Source organism: Oenanthe melanoleuca, chromosome 1A (genome assembly GCF_029582105.1).
Source record: "Oenanthe melanoleuca isolate GR-GAL-2019-014 chromosome 1A, OMel1.0, whole genome shotgun sequence".
Taxonomy (NCBI): Eukaryota; Metazoa; Chordata; class Aves; order Passeriformes; family Muscicapidae; genus Oenanthe; species Oenanthe melanoleuca.
Window position 1 is genome coordinate 2186610 of NC_079334.1, and position 15370 is coordinate 2201979.

The window sequence follows — 15370 nt, forward strand, 5'->3', positions numbered from 1 at the left end:
TGGCCAAGGCAAGGGGTTTGGAAATGGATGATCTTTAAGGTCCCTTCCAGCCCCAGACCCATCTATGATTCTGTGAAAAACCTCCACAAAGAAAAATACATGTTTGCTCTGGTCACACCTCCAGCCCTGAGCAACTTTTAAGCAGGGATTTGAGAGACAAGTTGCATCTGCCTGTTAATTTCTAAATGTATTTTCCTACAGTGAGCATTTCCATCAGCTGTAACAAACACATTTAAAAACCTGCCTGTTTTCTTGAGCTCATGTGAGTCTCTTGTACCTGTAACACCCCCTAGCAAGCACACTGCAGCAGTGCTTTACTGAATGATTTATATGATTCACAACAGCTCCATCAGAAGAGAGTAAAATACTGAAATATATACTTATATAAACCAAACCAAATAAAATAAACATGAACAGAACAAGCATAAAAGTGCAACCAACCTGGATGTTAAAACAATCTCTTATTTCAGGACTAAATAAACCTTTGCACAGAACCAAGCAGACATTAGAGAGCACTCGAGGAACCTCAGAATAGAAGGGGTACAGCAGACACAGGGTGTCTTTTCAGGGGTGTCTTTAAGCCTTTTCTACCTCTCCACATCTGTAGGATTTTGCTATTTCACATTTTCCCTTTTCACAAGTGTACTGCAAGTCTTAGCTGAACACCATACATCACATTACTCTAAATTTAAACTCAATAAAAACATTCTCAGGCACAAAAAGGCAACCCCACAGAAGTATTTTACAAGATTAGAGCTTCAGTGAGAGTCAGATGAGAGTTTTGAAACCCAGGGCAGAGAACAGACAAGTGCAAGCAAGTTACTTTACTTTCTTCACTTTCATATTCCTGGTATAAAATGATGACAAGCCTGCAAAACAAACTTAGAACAAAACCAAACACGTGCACACAAAGGGGATCTTCTCCTTCTCTTCTCTTCTCTTCTCTTCTCTTCTCTTCTCTTCTCTTCTCTTCTCTTCTCTTCTCTTCTCTTCTCTTCTCTTCTCTTCTCTTCTCTTCTCTTCTCTTCTCTTCTCTTCTCTTCTCTTCTCTTCTCTTCTCTTCTCTTCTCTTCTCTTCTCTTCTCTCTCCCTTTTCCCTTTTCTCTCTGTTCTCTCTTTTTTTCTCTCTTCCTTCCCTTGTTTTCCTTGTCCCCGTAGTTTCTGAGTGCCCGGGGGGAGCAGGAATCGCAGGAAGGAGCCCTGCAGAAAGTTTGTGCGGCGGGGGGAAGGCGCTGGGGCACTTTTGGGAGGAGGAGGAGGAGGAGGAAGGCGCCTCTCAGGAGCTGAAGAGCCGGCCCCGCTGCGGGCAGCTGCACCTCCCCCGGCGGCGGGAGGGGCGGGATGAGGGATGAGGGATAAAGGGCGAGGGATGAAGGATGAGGACGCGGGGCGGTGGCACCAGGCGCTCTGGGATGGCCGAGGTGAAGGTGGCCGTGCTGGGCGGCAGCGGGGCCGGCAAGTCGGGTAAGGCAGAGCCGGGAAGGAGCGGCCCGGGCTCGGTGAGAGGGAGGAGCAGCTAAACCCGGCTGTGCTTCCACCCGCAGCGCTGGCCGTGCGGTTCCTGACACGGAGATTCATCGGAGAGTACGCGGCCAGCGCCGGTGAGAGAGGGAGGGAGAGAGGGAGGGAGGGAGGGAGGGATGGAGGGAGGGAGGGAGGGATGGATGGATGGATGGATGGATGGATGGATGGATGGATGGATGGATGGATGGATGGATGGATGGATGGAGGGATGGAGGGATGGATCCCCGGGGACAGCAGGATGCGGCGCCTCCAGCGCTCATTTGGTGGAGAAATGGGGTAACCCCGCGGCGTGGCAGAACTTTGCGGGGAGATCCGGGTTCCCGCCGGGTTATCGGTGCCGTGCGAGCCCGGGGAGCGGAAAGGGGAGCCGGGTCGGGGCAGAGATCGCTCCGAGGCTCGCAGAGCAGCCGTGGAGCGGCTGGGACGGGAAAAGAGCCGGGCTGCGAGTGGGAACCGGGGCGGGCTCTGGTCAGCTCGGCCAGAGAGGGAGAGAGTAAAGGAATAGACTGAACGACCCCAAACAACTCCTCCTCTCCTGAATATCCCCCCCGGCTCCAGGGGAGAGGGGAGGCAGCTTTTAATGCAAGCACCGAGCGAGGGAACAGGAGCTTTGTGGCGCTCGCCGCCCGCAGCACAGAATGTCACATCTCCTGCCAAATGAACATCCCCGTCCTTACCGCACCTCCAGCTCCTGGGAGGCGGCAAAGCAGCGCTTGGACCTTTACATCCCGGGTGCAAATACTGCCCAGCTGGCACACAATAACTCTGGAAGTGTGCTGCCACCCCAGCTGGTGTGGCAGAAGTCCCAAAATTTAACGAGACGCAGAGATTGCCACCCACCTCCCTGCTAAAGGGAAGGACCCTCCCCACACTTCCCTCCCCCCACAGAAATCAGAGTAGCTTCTAGTGATCTGTAAATAATAAAGAAGAAGGAAGTGTTAAGCTGAATTGTATGGAATATATCCAAATGAACTTATTCTGAAGGAGGAGCTACAACTGCACGTGTTCTTGCCATTAGTTGTTGTTACACAAACACAGACTGAGCACAGTTCGTGTCCCAGCTGCTGCTCTGGGTCTGAGCTACCACATTAAATTATTATGTGCTCTCTGTGCTCTGTGTGTGCTCCTGTGGGAAACAGAAAAGGTGCCAAACTCTCAGAAAGCTGTGTGAAAGCAAATCTAAGGATGGAGAGAAAAAATCCCAACGTGTTCAAGCCACCTACAACCAAGACCAGGCTCTGTTCTCAGCCTCCAGTACTGCAAGTCCTGTAAAAGGCTTTTCAAACCTCCAGAATATTTTAATTTTTTAAAATGCTCCTTGGAAGATAAGTTGAGCACTGTTTCTAGAGATGAGGAAAGTGGTAACAGGAGTTACCACTATTAGTGGAGTCAAAATAATAATTTAATTAAATAATTACATTTTATTTAACTAAGGAAACAAGTATATTTTATATCCTGAGGCGCTTGGGACTGATAGTTTATCATCAGATGAAGATGCTGAGTTCCAGACACCACAGAGCTATCCCTCATTACACAGTTTTAAGTGTGTTTTCTGTAGTGTCAACACTAATTTTTGTCCCTGTAGTTCAAAAAATGACAAACTATAGTGCAGAAAGCCTGTTGGCAATTACAAACTGGTTACACTTGCTTAGAACATCCTGCTGGTTAGAATAGCAGTGATGGTGTGTCTGCAGTAGAGTTCCCAGTGTTGATGGAGAGCTCTAAATCTGAGATGCTACAGAAATATTTTTGGACTAGGTCCTAAGGACATGGTCCTGGAAATACTCTTGATCTAATGCTGCCTGGTATGAGAACTCTCAAAGCACCAGGAGCCATGGTAAAGAAATATTATTGCTAAATAACAACTTTGTGCAGAGTCAGAGCTGCACACAGTCTGGCTGGCCACTCTCATAATCCTGAGCCCTGGTATCAAGCTGAATGATCACCAGCACTGAGCTGGTTGTGAGGGCTGGGAATTCCCCTCATCTCCATTTTGGAGGAGGAAAAGCAGGGTCTGAAAATATTCATTCACCAGGACTTTGATGGGAACACCACAGTGAAATGGTGTTGGTCTGCCTAAGGGATTGGGTGATGCAAAATTAAATACATTTGTTCCCAGTGTCTGTTCAGAAAAAAAGTCAAGCTACCAGTCAACAACAACAAAACAAATAAAACAAACACAATAAACCAAAGAAACAAAAAAACCCTCCCTAACAACCCTCTTCACCTGCAAAAAAACCAAAAACAGATCAAAGACAAAAAAATCCTCAATTTCTTGAGAAAACAAGCAAATCACCAGTATTCAAGAAATCCTCAGTATTATCAAATGTCACTGTTGGTTTTTCTTTTCTTTTCACTGTCATTCCCAGTCTAACACTGGTTTTCTCTGGATAATATCTGTCTGTTAGAATGCATCTACACTAAGCACTTATGCCTGGATGGGAGGCAGATACACCTGGAAATTTATGATCCTTGTTCACAGGTAAGAATTGAGCAGGAGGAGGGTAAAGAAATCTGTTCTTCATTACCTGTATATGGTAGAAACGGTCAAGGGGTTACAAACTTTTGGTTGTTGCAATTTGTGCCTGCTCTTCTGGCTTTTTTTTAAAGACTGAAATTTTATAGTTGCTGAGGCTCTGAACTACTGTTTACTTTCCAGTTTCATCAAAGAAACCCTTTACTGCTGAAAATTTCTGGAAATGCATTTGTAATTTGGATTAATACTAACAGAAATAATTTATGCCTTTTCCTTCACATAGGTAAATACAGAGATAAGTTACTGGAATACATGCAGTTTTCTAAAATACCCTAAATGAATGAAGTTTAGCTTATAAAGCAAACAGTTTATTACATGGTGCACAAATGGTCTGGAACTAAGCCTTGCATTCACAGAACAATTTCCTTTCCCAAGGGAAGGCATTATGCAGCTTGTACACATTGACAATTAAAATTTAATCCCAGTCAACCACTCTGAAATAAAATTTGGTATTAATTTACTTAATTTACAGGAATAGAGAAGCTTAGGTACTGTGTAACACGTGCAGACCTAGGTCTGGCTGATCACCCTGGCTCTCCAGGTTCCTTTTTGGGCAGCTGGGGTGAAAACCAAACCACTGAAAGTCTGACCCCACACTTAAATTCAGTAAAAACTTAACCAGCGTTTAGACAAACAGCATTTCTTGTGCCAGGGCAGGGAGGATCCTGAAACAGCCACCATGACCTGTCTTGTACTAATTCTTTCCTTAGGAACAAGGCCTAACTTTAGTTATTTAGAGAATTTTTTTTTTTTTTTTTTGTCTGATCAGCTTCCAGCATTTTATCTAGTTTTAGGTCATATGGTCTTGCTAGGTGCTGCCAAATCATGTGCAGGTATAAGCTAATTTTAAATAGTTTAAAAATTACACTCCTTTGCTTGTTGGGACAGTTTATAGCTGTTGCTTTCTGGAAATCAGAAGTGTGGCAGTTTCTTGGTGTGAAGAGGGTCAAGGATTAGTATAAGACTATAATCACTCAAGTTACTTTTGTCACTGGTATTATTAAACTCAGAAGCAGATTGAAAGAAGACTTTTTTTCTTGCTCCTCAGAAATTTAACATGGGAAATTAGTGTTTGACACTTGGACAATTCAAAGAGGAAAGAAAACAAATGAAGACAATGTTAAGGTTACTGCAGTCAGAATATTAGGAACACACAAACCAGAGCTCTAACCACAAAACACACAAATGCTCATGGCTCCTGTATGCTCCATTCTCATGTGACCATGCAGAATATCAAGCATAAGCAAGGGCTGTTCAGGGTGTGGAATTTCACTGCTTAAACAAAGAGTAGATGTCTCACAATGAGCTTGTCAGTGATCCAAAGTGCCATCTTTGGTGCTGGTTATCTATAAGGCTTTGGGAGCAGCACTAGCCTGGACTCAGTGCCAGCACCTAGACCTATTAAATATCTTTTGCCATGGAAGTTGCTCTGTTCTGGCATTCTCAGTGGCAGAGAACATGCTCTGAAGGTACAGGAGTAACATTCCTTTTCCCTGTGCATGTGAACCCCTCCAGCCTCAGCAGGGGAAGCTCTCCCTGCCAGAGGAGCTGCTCTGGGCTGATGGATTGATCATTGTTTACGACATCAGCGACCGAGCGTCGTTCGCGTTTGCTGAAGCGCTGCTGGGCCGGATCCGAGAGTCCCACACTGCAGGCTGTAAAAAGTAAGTGCTGCTGCTTCATTTTTTTATCCTCAGCAATCATAGAGAAAAGCTGAGAACACTTTTTGTGAGCTTGCAGGCCACCCTAGCAGCAATTAAAATCCAGCAGCATCCAACACATGTTAACACAATGCCAACAGCAAGGTACCTGAAGGTAAAATGTGTGGCAAATTCCAACCTATTTTACCATATCCAAACCCAAGGACATCAGGATTTGTGTTCTTATTTCTTACAGAGCTGATATTTCAATGATTGCCATAAACATTTCTGCTGTGATTAACATGGGTAAAGAAGCCTGGCATAGTCAGTCTGTGCTTTTACTCTCCCACTCAATTAGCAATGCACAAATAGAGGGGATGAGGAAAGCATTCCCCACATTAAAGGAAAGAAAAACCACAAATATCTCCTAAACTGCATTTAGCCATGACCTCAACATCGTTTGTGCACATGGGTGACCATATGGTAAGAAAGAAAGTATTGGAAAAAAAAAAAAAAAGAATCACCAGAACTGCAGGTGTGAGCATGGGTAGGGATGTGTATTCCTGCAGCAGTCAGCTGAGGTGCTTTATAAATAAAAGAGTAAAATCCTTCATCTACATCAGAAGCAGAGTAAAAACCTCATTTTTCTGTCTGTTTTACTGCTGACCTTTCATAATTAAGGTTAATTTCTGGAAGGAATAGTTTTAGCAGAAGCTTGGAATTAGATTTCCTGTGTTTCTTTCTGGGTTATGCCACTGACACTGATGTACCTCTTGGGCTCTGTTCTGTTACCTGCAAATGGAGATAATGATCAGGTTGCTTCTTCACGTAGTCCAGGTGCTGACAATGTACTCAGCAGCACAAAGCATGAAGAAAGCAGTGGATTAAAAAATACATTCATTCTTTGAGTAGAGAAAACAAAATGAAAATCTACTGGTAGAGAATAGCTTGTCTGGAAATTCCTTTGCCAAATGGAAAACTAGAATTCTTCCTGGTGAGGTGAGAGGACTGGTGAGTTTGTTTTGGGTTTGGTTTTTTTTTTTTTTTTTTTTTGCAATGCTTGCTATCCTGAACATACATATTTTCATACACACTGAATATGATATGATGCACTGTTGCACACATCTGTTCTCTAACTGGAACCTTTTTCATTTCAGAATGGTCGAGTCATCGATATTTTTGGTCGGCAACAAACAGGATTTGTGCCACATCAGGGAAGTTGGCTGGGATGAAGGACAGAAGCTGGCAATAGATAACAAGTGCCAATTCTGTGAGCTGTCTGCAGCAGAGCACTATCAGGAAGTTGTGGCAATGTTCACCAAAGTCCTGAGGAATATCACTTCCAATTTCAAAGGGAAGGAAAAGAGACGACCAAGTGGTTCCAAGTCCATGGCCAAGTTAATCAACAACGTGTTTGGAAAGAGAAGGAAATCTGTGTAAGAGATGGTTAGGCTTGAGGTTGGAACAAGCTGAAATAATGGAGCAGAGGCAGCTCTTGGGACTCACTGAATTTCCTCCAAAGGTCAATATCTGCAGGAGTAAGACAGTGGAAACCAAAGGTGGGAGATATGGTCTAGACTTAGAAGACCTGACCTATTTCAAGCTCTGCTACAGATTTACTGATTAGGGCTGTGCCACTTAAACTGTAAGCTGTTCCAGAGGGGAGGTTTAGTCTGCATTTATTCAACTCCAACATGGTCTTGGATAGAGCTTCTAGGTGCAACTGAAGTATAAACAGTTATTTCACACATTCATTTATCATCAAATCCAGCCACTAACCAAACACTACCAAGTCTACCCTAAACCATGTCCTTAAGTGCCACATAATATCCAGTAACCTCAGCCTTGCTGATCAAAATCTTATCTCAAAATTCTGAGTTGTTTCTTTATGTGCAAGAACATTTGCACTAAAGAAAAGCAAAATACTGCAGCTTCATGTGGTAATGTATTTGTATTTAACTCAGGTCCTTGTGTGCCTTACACTTGCTGAAATTCATACAAATTAAATGCTTAGACACCAAATCTACAAAAGGCATTCACCTGCAAAGCTGCCTTGCAGAGGCACCAGAAGTAGGGAAGCAGATATACAAAGCAGTATTGTCTCAGTACTGTTTCAGTATCTTTTTTTTTTTATTATTGTTTTTTTTTTTATTCCATGAGTGATGAAAAGAAAAAAAAAAATTTAAAAAAAGATAAAAGAAGTGCAAAAAATGTTTTAGAAAGAGAATGGCTGTAATTTCCTAAGTTTAACAGAACTGCCTTATGAAGTCCCAAAAACATTGAAAACACATGATGTTATCAAGACGACAAGATCAAAAAAGAAAAGAAAAAAGTTGATTCAGCTCTATTTCATTTACTTTGCTATCTCTGCATCTTTTATTTTTGACAGCTTCACAAGGATATAGCTAAGTATTTCCAATGATCTTCTTAGACTTGGGAATTCAATATTTTTCGTTTCCAGTACATAAAGTTGGTTTAAGTGAGAATTTAAGAAAAACAAATAATCAGGCACTATACTTTTAGCATGAGCCAAACTGAATGAAACCTACATGAAGGATATTGAAAATGAGAGGACCCTTAAATGAAAAAGTAATAATACATATATATATATATGTGTATCATATAATCTATATGTATATATATATATATACAGACACTCAAGTATCCAAAAATATTTTGCCAAGGTATGTAGATATTTTTTGAGTTTTTCTGCTCTTGTTCTGTGATATTAATTCTGAAGCAGATTTCAGTACCACAATAGAACTACAGCCATTATTTCCCTAATTAGTCACATTTTTGCTGTTAGCACTGAAAACACTGGCTTTTTTCCCCCTAGTTTGCCTCCTTCAAAGACATGCCAAATGAGTTTGGGCTTAGTTTGGGGACTGTAAATTAATAGCAGTATTTTGATCAAGCTTCATTTAAAATGACTATGATCAATTAAAAAGCATGTTAATTCTGAGCCACTGCAATGAATGGCTGATGCTCTTTGGCTTTCTGTTTCCAGTGTGCTGCTGGAATCAGAGCCACAAGAATATGAACTAAAACCAGAGTGAGGTTACCTGCCCATGGAAATGTCAAACAACAAGTAATTTGATTTCTGTAATTTTTTTTTTTTCCAGAGCAAACAGGACCTGACAGTCTGCTTTGCTTTGCTTTTCTTCATCAGCTATAAAAAAAATGATGCCCTACAATGCACATGGCACGTAGGGTCACACAGTGCTCTGCAGGATTTGGGGTTTTTTCAGCATAATCTGCTGAACAGAGCAGATATGTGGCAGCACACAGACAACTGTTTTGCTGCCTGGTTATTTAACAAATACATATTTTCCCTGTATCTGTCTCCACAGTTGTGCCCTACCTCTGCACTTACATGTTCCTTTTCTCTAATGAGTCTTTGACAACCACCAGGTAATTAGTAAGAAATGACTTGGAACCATGCCATGATCTCTCACGTTTCTGTCTGACTGACACAAGCCTGGCCTCAGAAATGCTGAGGTGATTTGATCAGGGAGAGCCAAAGCTCTGCCATCTGAATCTCTTCCTTTGCCTCAGCCCCAGGAACTTCCCCCCACTACAGAACTACTTAAACATTTCTTCCCATCTCTTTCTCTGCCCAGACAGCAGGCAGCCTATCTATTCCTGAGGCAGAATATCATGTTTGTCTTAAAGATAAATGAAGGTATATTAAAGTCTAATGATTGGATTTTATTCCTTATCAAGGTACTTATATTTTTCCTAAAAAAAAAGTTGGATTTTTATTTTCTTTTTAATGCTTTTAATGTTAAGGAAATTACACTCCCAATTAACTAGTTTGCAATTTGTGTTCATGCATGATTCTGATAGTGAAGGAATTTCATTACAGGTAGGGTAAAAAGAGGAGAATGCATGTACTTTTGCATGTCCACGTGCAGGTAAATAAATACTAAACCACATAGATAACAGAGGCCATTATAATTTGAATAAGATTATATTCTCTCTAGGAGAGATAAATGGTAATGAAAGACAATTCAAAGCTACTGCCTGAGATGAAGTATCTGGGGGAAAGGGACTTTTGTGCTCTCTTTGAACAATCAGAGCAGCTACATGCAGCTCCTCTGAAGATGAATGGTTGCTCCATTAAGATCATTTCCAAAGACACTGATTACAGAGCATTACACAGAGACTGACATTAAACAAATCATAATCTGGAGGAAAGGATTGCAGTAAAATAGACACCACAGTGACCAGAAGGTCCACAGGGTTTGTTATGGGCTGCACACATTTCTACTTGGGGGCACCAGTTGGAATCGAGGGAGAATCAACAGCCTGACATTTACCCAGTGAAAAAAATAAATGCAATAATCTCAGCACATCAGAAAGTGCATCCACACAAACACATGAGCACATCAATCCTGTGTTGGCAAGCTCAGGAACACCTGGCAGGGAGAGGGTTCTGCAGAGACAGAGATGTACCTGTCCCACCCTTGAGTTCTTCTCTCCTGCAATCCTGCTGCCATCCTAATCACTTTTGAATATCACAGTTGCTTCTTTTACTGTTTTATTAAATCCCAGCTCTTCAGACTTCAGGTGTTGGAGGTACTGAACATAAATTATGTTCTGCCCTGGGAAGGGACCCTATTCTCAGCAGTATGGATTTTCTTTCCTTAGAAATCTGGCTTGAGTTAATTCAATGTGACACCATCACCCTCCTCCCCAGCAAGCCAACAATTACCCTGTTGGGAACTGCTACATATGTGATTTGTGCTTATTTAAGTTTGTATCTATGTAATTAATATACTTTGTATTCATTTATATACAATTGCTGTTATTAATACATTGCTGCTAAATTTAACTTTGTTGCTTGGTTAATTAGACAAAACCCAAAATCCAAATCCATTTATAACAGAACTCATGCCACTTTTTGTTCATTATTTCCTCTTTTCTTAGTTTCAACAGACTCCCAGTCTTAGCAGCTGTCCCACAAACCTCAAACACATCTTTTCATCTCAACATGAGCACCACAAAAGGAAACTTTCCCAGAAATGCCTTTTTAGGAACCTTGCACTTCAAAATCAATCCAATACTTGAAAATTTGACTTTATATCTTTTCCCTTTTGAGAGAATATATTCTTCATTAGATGCAAAAAAAGCTGAAATATACTGGAGTACTCACAAGAATGAAGAGAGCACAGGAACCAACAGCCTCTCTGCTAAGGAACCATCCAAGCTACAGCTGCCCACCTGATCCAAATTTAAAGGCTTGCCTGGAAGTGGGTTGGGTCAAAGAAATACTCAAACTTTTTAAAAAAAGCCTTTTTAAAAAGCTTTTATTTCTCTGCATAAAATCACATAAACTGTTGAACTCTTTTATTGACAGCATTGTTCTTTCTTTTATATAATTTCCCAAGAACATTTTGTGTTTTGTGGTGACATCCCCAAAAGGGACCCTGTGCAGTAAACCCCTATCCAAACCCTCTATACTTTCAACAGGAATCAATATTGATCATTTTATTCAAGGGATCCCCAACCTGCAGGAAACTTTACCCAAACAACAGTAACAGGTTGTTATTATTATTCTTTACAAGAAAAGAAAAAGTTAATAGACATACAGTAAAACATATCTCTGTCAATTAAGCTTTAAATTCCCAAATTCAAATGGGCATTTTCCTCTTGATGTTTGGTACAATTTTGTACAAATGCTTCACTTGCACACCCACATCTTAATCTACTGTGTTTATAAGGTTTAACTCCACAGACACATCCGTGTCTTGGAGTCAGAAATAATCTTCAATTTACATTTTAAACCAAAATTGGACTAGAAGGAGAGTACCAAGGAATAAAATGACTTCTATAGGTTTGCTTCTTGGGCCAATATTGGAACTGGTAATAACATCACATTCTCCTGATCCCTGCTCTAGCATTATTAACAGGCTCAACTTTATTTTAAACCAGAGTTTGGCAAGCAGACCAGCACCAAGTCTAAACTGTGTGTGTCTCACCTGAATGCAAATTTGCAGTCAGCCTTTTGGTTTTGTGTCACCATCATATAGCACCATAGAGATTTTTCAGGGTTTATTGTACCCAGATGATAATTGTGATAACTGGAGAATGACAATCTCTTGCCTGAGTCTTAGGGAGCCAAACTGAGCTGAGTACAGATGCACAAAGGCTCCAGCCTGCATCCCAGGTATCATCATCCTGACTAGTGAAATAAAAATGATTTAGGTCACACCACAGAAGTACTCAAAAATCAACACTGCCCTGAATGCAAAATGAGAGTGAAGCCAATAGCTAGCCTGAACTTTGTTCACAAATTCAAATTTGCAACAGCAGCCATGCCAGCTCTCACTGTTTTCTTTGGGACTGTTGTGATATTTGTTGTTCTTCTTAAAGTCCTGACACCTGAGGTCTAGGGATTAGGTGTTGATCTCTGCTTTCTTCTGAAATAAAAGTAACTCTTTCAGGTTTGAGGAAATGCTTCTAAATGTTGCCTGTGCATGGCAGGCTGTGGGCTGGTTCTTCCTCTGCTGCTGGGCTGCCAGACCCAAAGCAGCTGAAAGTGTTTTTAGTAACTCCTGGGGAAGTGTATGTCTGCTAGCAAGGTTTTTGGAAATTTTTTTCCATTTTTTCCAAGCTGTCTGCTATCAAGATTTATGGAAAGCTGCTTGCTTGTGCTCTGGTGTAAAGAATAGGTAGACCAAATTCATGCTTAACTCTTCAGGCAAAAAGATAAGAGAAAATAAATAGAAAAAAATTTGCCTCAAGCCTGTATTTGCCACCAGGATTTGCTCCTGGTTTTCTTGCCAGGAGATGTGTGTGGGATGCAGGATGTTTCTGTAGCCTAAGAGGTTGTGAAGAGACACTTAAATGTGAGAAAGTTTTCCAGTGCTGTCCTTTCCATGTCCTGCTCCAAGAGGATTGTACAAATCATGTACAGGATGTGCTTCAGTTTTCAGTCTTGAAATTTCAACCCATTCCCACCTCTAGTGGGACTAAAATAGTCACTTTTCTAAATTTAAGAAGCTGTTAGGAAGAGGAAGATTTTGTGCTGTTCATATGCAATATGATTTATAAAAAAAGAAATTAATATTTGTGAGCAGCCCCAAGACAAAATTTGATGTTATTGTTAATTTCCTAGGATTGGTTAGTAAAAATAAATAATACAGAAATCAAGGAACAACAGAATAAATTTGCATGTAGATGTTAATATGGAAAGCAGTGGTACTGAATCTATGTAATACAATACCTGAAGCAATCACATTTATTTTATGGACTTGAAAAACTGATGAACAAGAAGGTGACTTCTTACTGCAGATGCACTTCAGGCATTACTTCATTAACAATAGAAGAATGAATAATAAATTCTTCAAATAAGCTGTGCTTCTCATATCTGTCTCTAATGACTATGTAATTAAAGTAAGTTGAAAATGGGAAGTCTTGTGTGAAATATAGTTCTTAAATAAAATTAATATCTTCAGTGAACTGGCAATTCTTTTTTTCTCAAAAATACTCAGGGATTTGTAAAATATATTTGCTAATGACATGTAAGCATTGGAAACAAAAGCACCTTTTTCTCATCTGTTGAATGCTATAAAGCAAGAAAGGCAGCATAAGGGAACTGCATGGCTTGGAACTTGCCTGGTTCCAAATGGGAGTTATCTATGACACTTCAAGATCAATGGAATCAGTGGTACATAAAGCACAATACAGCTGCTCAAAGCATGTACAGGAGTGCTGACTTCTCTGTGAGCCTGATTTCTGAGTGGTGAGCTTCTCAGAGGAAATCCTATTAACAGTATCTTCAGTGCAGGGTAAAAAACCCCAAAACTCTAAATCATCCTCCCCACCACCAATAATTTGTTCATCTTCCCTTTGTTCATCTTGCTTCAGAAGCAGGATGTTTCTATCAGCCCCTGAATTCCCAGAGTGGGATACAATCCCCAGTGTGCTGTCCCAACCTGCTGTCCCAGCTGAACCCCAAATTAAACATTCCCTTCCAAGGGAAAAAATGTGAGTACCTGGGCAAAAATTGAGCCATATGAAGTGGGCAGTTCACCATGTGCACATGCAGAATGACTGCAGGATTAGTGCCAGAAGGGGCCACTGTGACAGTCTCCAGCCATGAACAGCAAAGACTGTGAACACAAACTCCTATTTCCATCTTAGTTGAATGTGTAGGATTTAGTGTGGCCTGATCTATGCATTTGGGCTCAAGTCTAACTCCTTGGTGGGCAGGCTGTGTCTCAGAAGTCAGATTACAGTAAAATTTCATGAGCAGTACTGTTCTAGATGTTTTGTCTTCCTCAGGCTTCTTGTGTTTAAGAATTAACAAAATATGTTTTTAAAAAACCAATGAATAAGTGAATAAGGAAAGACTTTTGGTCCTTTGCTTTCAGCCCGTGAAGATGAGCACACCTAAATAGCTGTAGGCTTGCCAGGGGCTGGTGCACTGATCTGTGATCTGTGTAGGTAGATCTTGAATCTTTGCAGAAAAGAAAGCTGTCATACAAGAGAACACAGCAGTGTGCTTGAGGATGTGGGTTTGTAATTCTAAATTTCAACCAGGATAAAAAAAATTCTTGTTTCTTTACGCTTTTTCACTTTGTGAAAGAAACTTGCATCAACTCTCTGAGAATTTTATTTGGGATCATGGCTGTTTGGCACACGTCACATATAATTATGTTAATCCCTACCTCAGTTTCTAAGAGGCAGCTATTGTTGTCTCTAATCTAATCCAGACACTGGCCTTCCATTCCCCTCAGAATGTGTCTCATGTGCAGGTCTGGGGACTTGCAGAGGGACAGCCCCTAGACAGGTCCCATCTGCAATCTCTGTCACTAGCAGCAGGCTTTATCAGGATCCCAGGATCCAAAAAAATCTCAAGATATTTTCTGGGTATTAATTTAAGGATGTGTAGTAGTTCCTTTTTCCATTCAATGATAATTCACTACATTAATCATCTAATATGGCATTATAATAATAGTGATAATTATAATTATTACTATTATTATTACTATTATTACTATTAATGTCTCTTATTCCCTCGGTTTTGTATGGTGGCAATTCTAAAGTCTTCCTAAACCAAACATGTCTCATAACTTTGGAGAATGCCAGGATACAACACTTTGAATGGCTCAAAATAGTTATTTTTTGAAATAGTGACATTTTGAAACCATTCCACATTTTTTTATAACTCTGAAGCTTTCATTAAAAAGCACTATAAAATTCACTGTTTGGGCAGGAATGGCATACTGACATACAGAATTAGAAAATACCTTGCACTTGGCACGTAATAAATCTGCTTTTTCAGATTTATTGAAACATTTTAAACCATTTTTACTGTAGAAGGGAAAATAATCCTTGAATTTAGTCTTACTATAACTGCAGCATGAATGTGTTGGGTGTTTGAGCTCAGTGAGAGAGAGACAGAAAGTTCTTTGGATTTCCTTCATTTTTGTTTCCTCTGTTATAAAATCATGTTTTCTTGTCCCAGTTTGGAACAGAATGGGGAGTAAGGCATACAGTGGAGATTTTAGTGCACACTACAGGGTGGAAGATATACAAGTAAAGTGTTTTGTTTTATAAAAATTGTCTTTTTCAATCCATTAATGAAGCAAAGACAGAATTTTTGGAAAAGATAAAGAGGAAAACATGAATTTCTTCCAATGACTAGGAATATTGATAGACT

General features: G+C 40.6%; 2 protein-coding genes across 3 annotated transcripts in view; one reads left to right on the forward strand and one right to left on the reverse strand.

Moving 5' to 3' along the window:
* The window catches only part of LOC130248609 (uncharacterized), a 94315-nt gene that overhangs the window by 15485 nt on the left and 63460 nt on the right, over nucleotides 1–15370 (reverse strand). The window lies entirely within an intron of this gene.
* LOC130248610 (ras-related and estrogen-regulated growth inhibitor-like protein) lies at nucleotides 1369–8014 on the forward strand. The gene is made up of 5 exons (XM_056482489.1): nucleotides 1369–1464; nucleotides 1545–1601; nucleotides 3933–4006; nucleotides 5576–5724; nucleotides 6858–8014. The coding sequence occupies exons 1-5, from the start codon at nucleotides 1377–1379 to the stop codon at nucleotides 7138–7140; spliced, it is 651 nt and encodes a 216-aa protein (XP_056338464.1). The 5' UTR covers nucleotides 1369–1376; the 3' UTR covers nucleotides 7141–8014.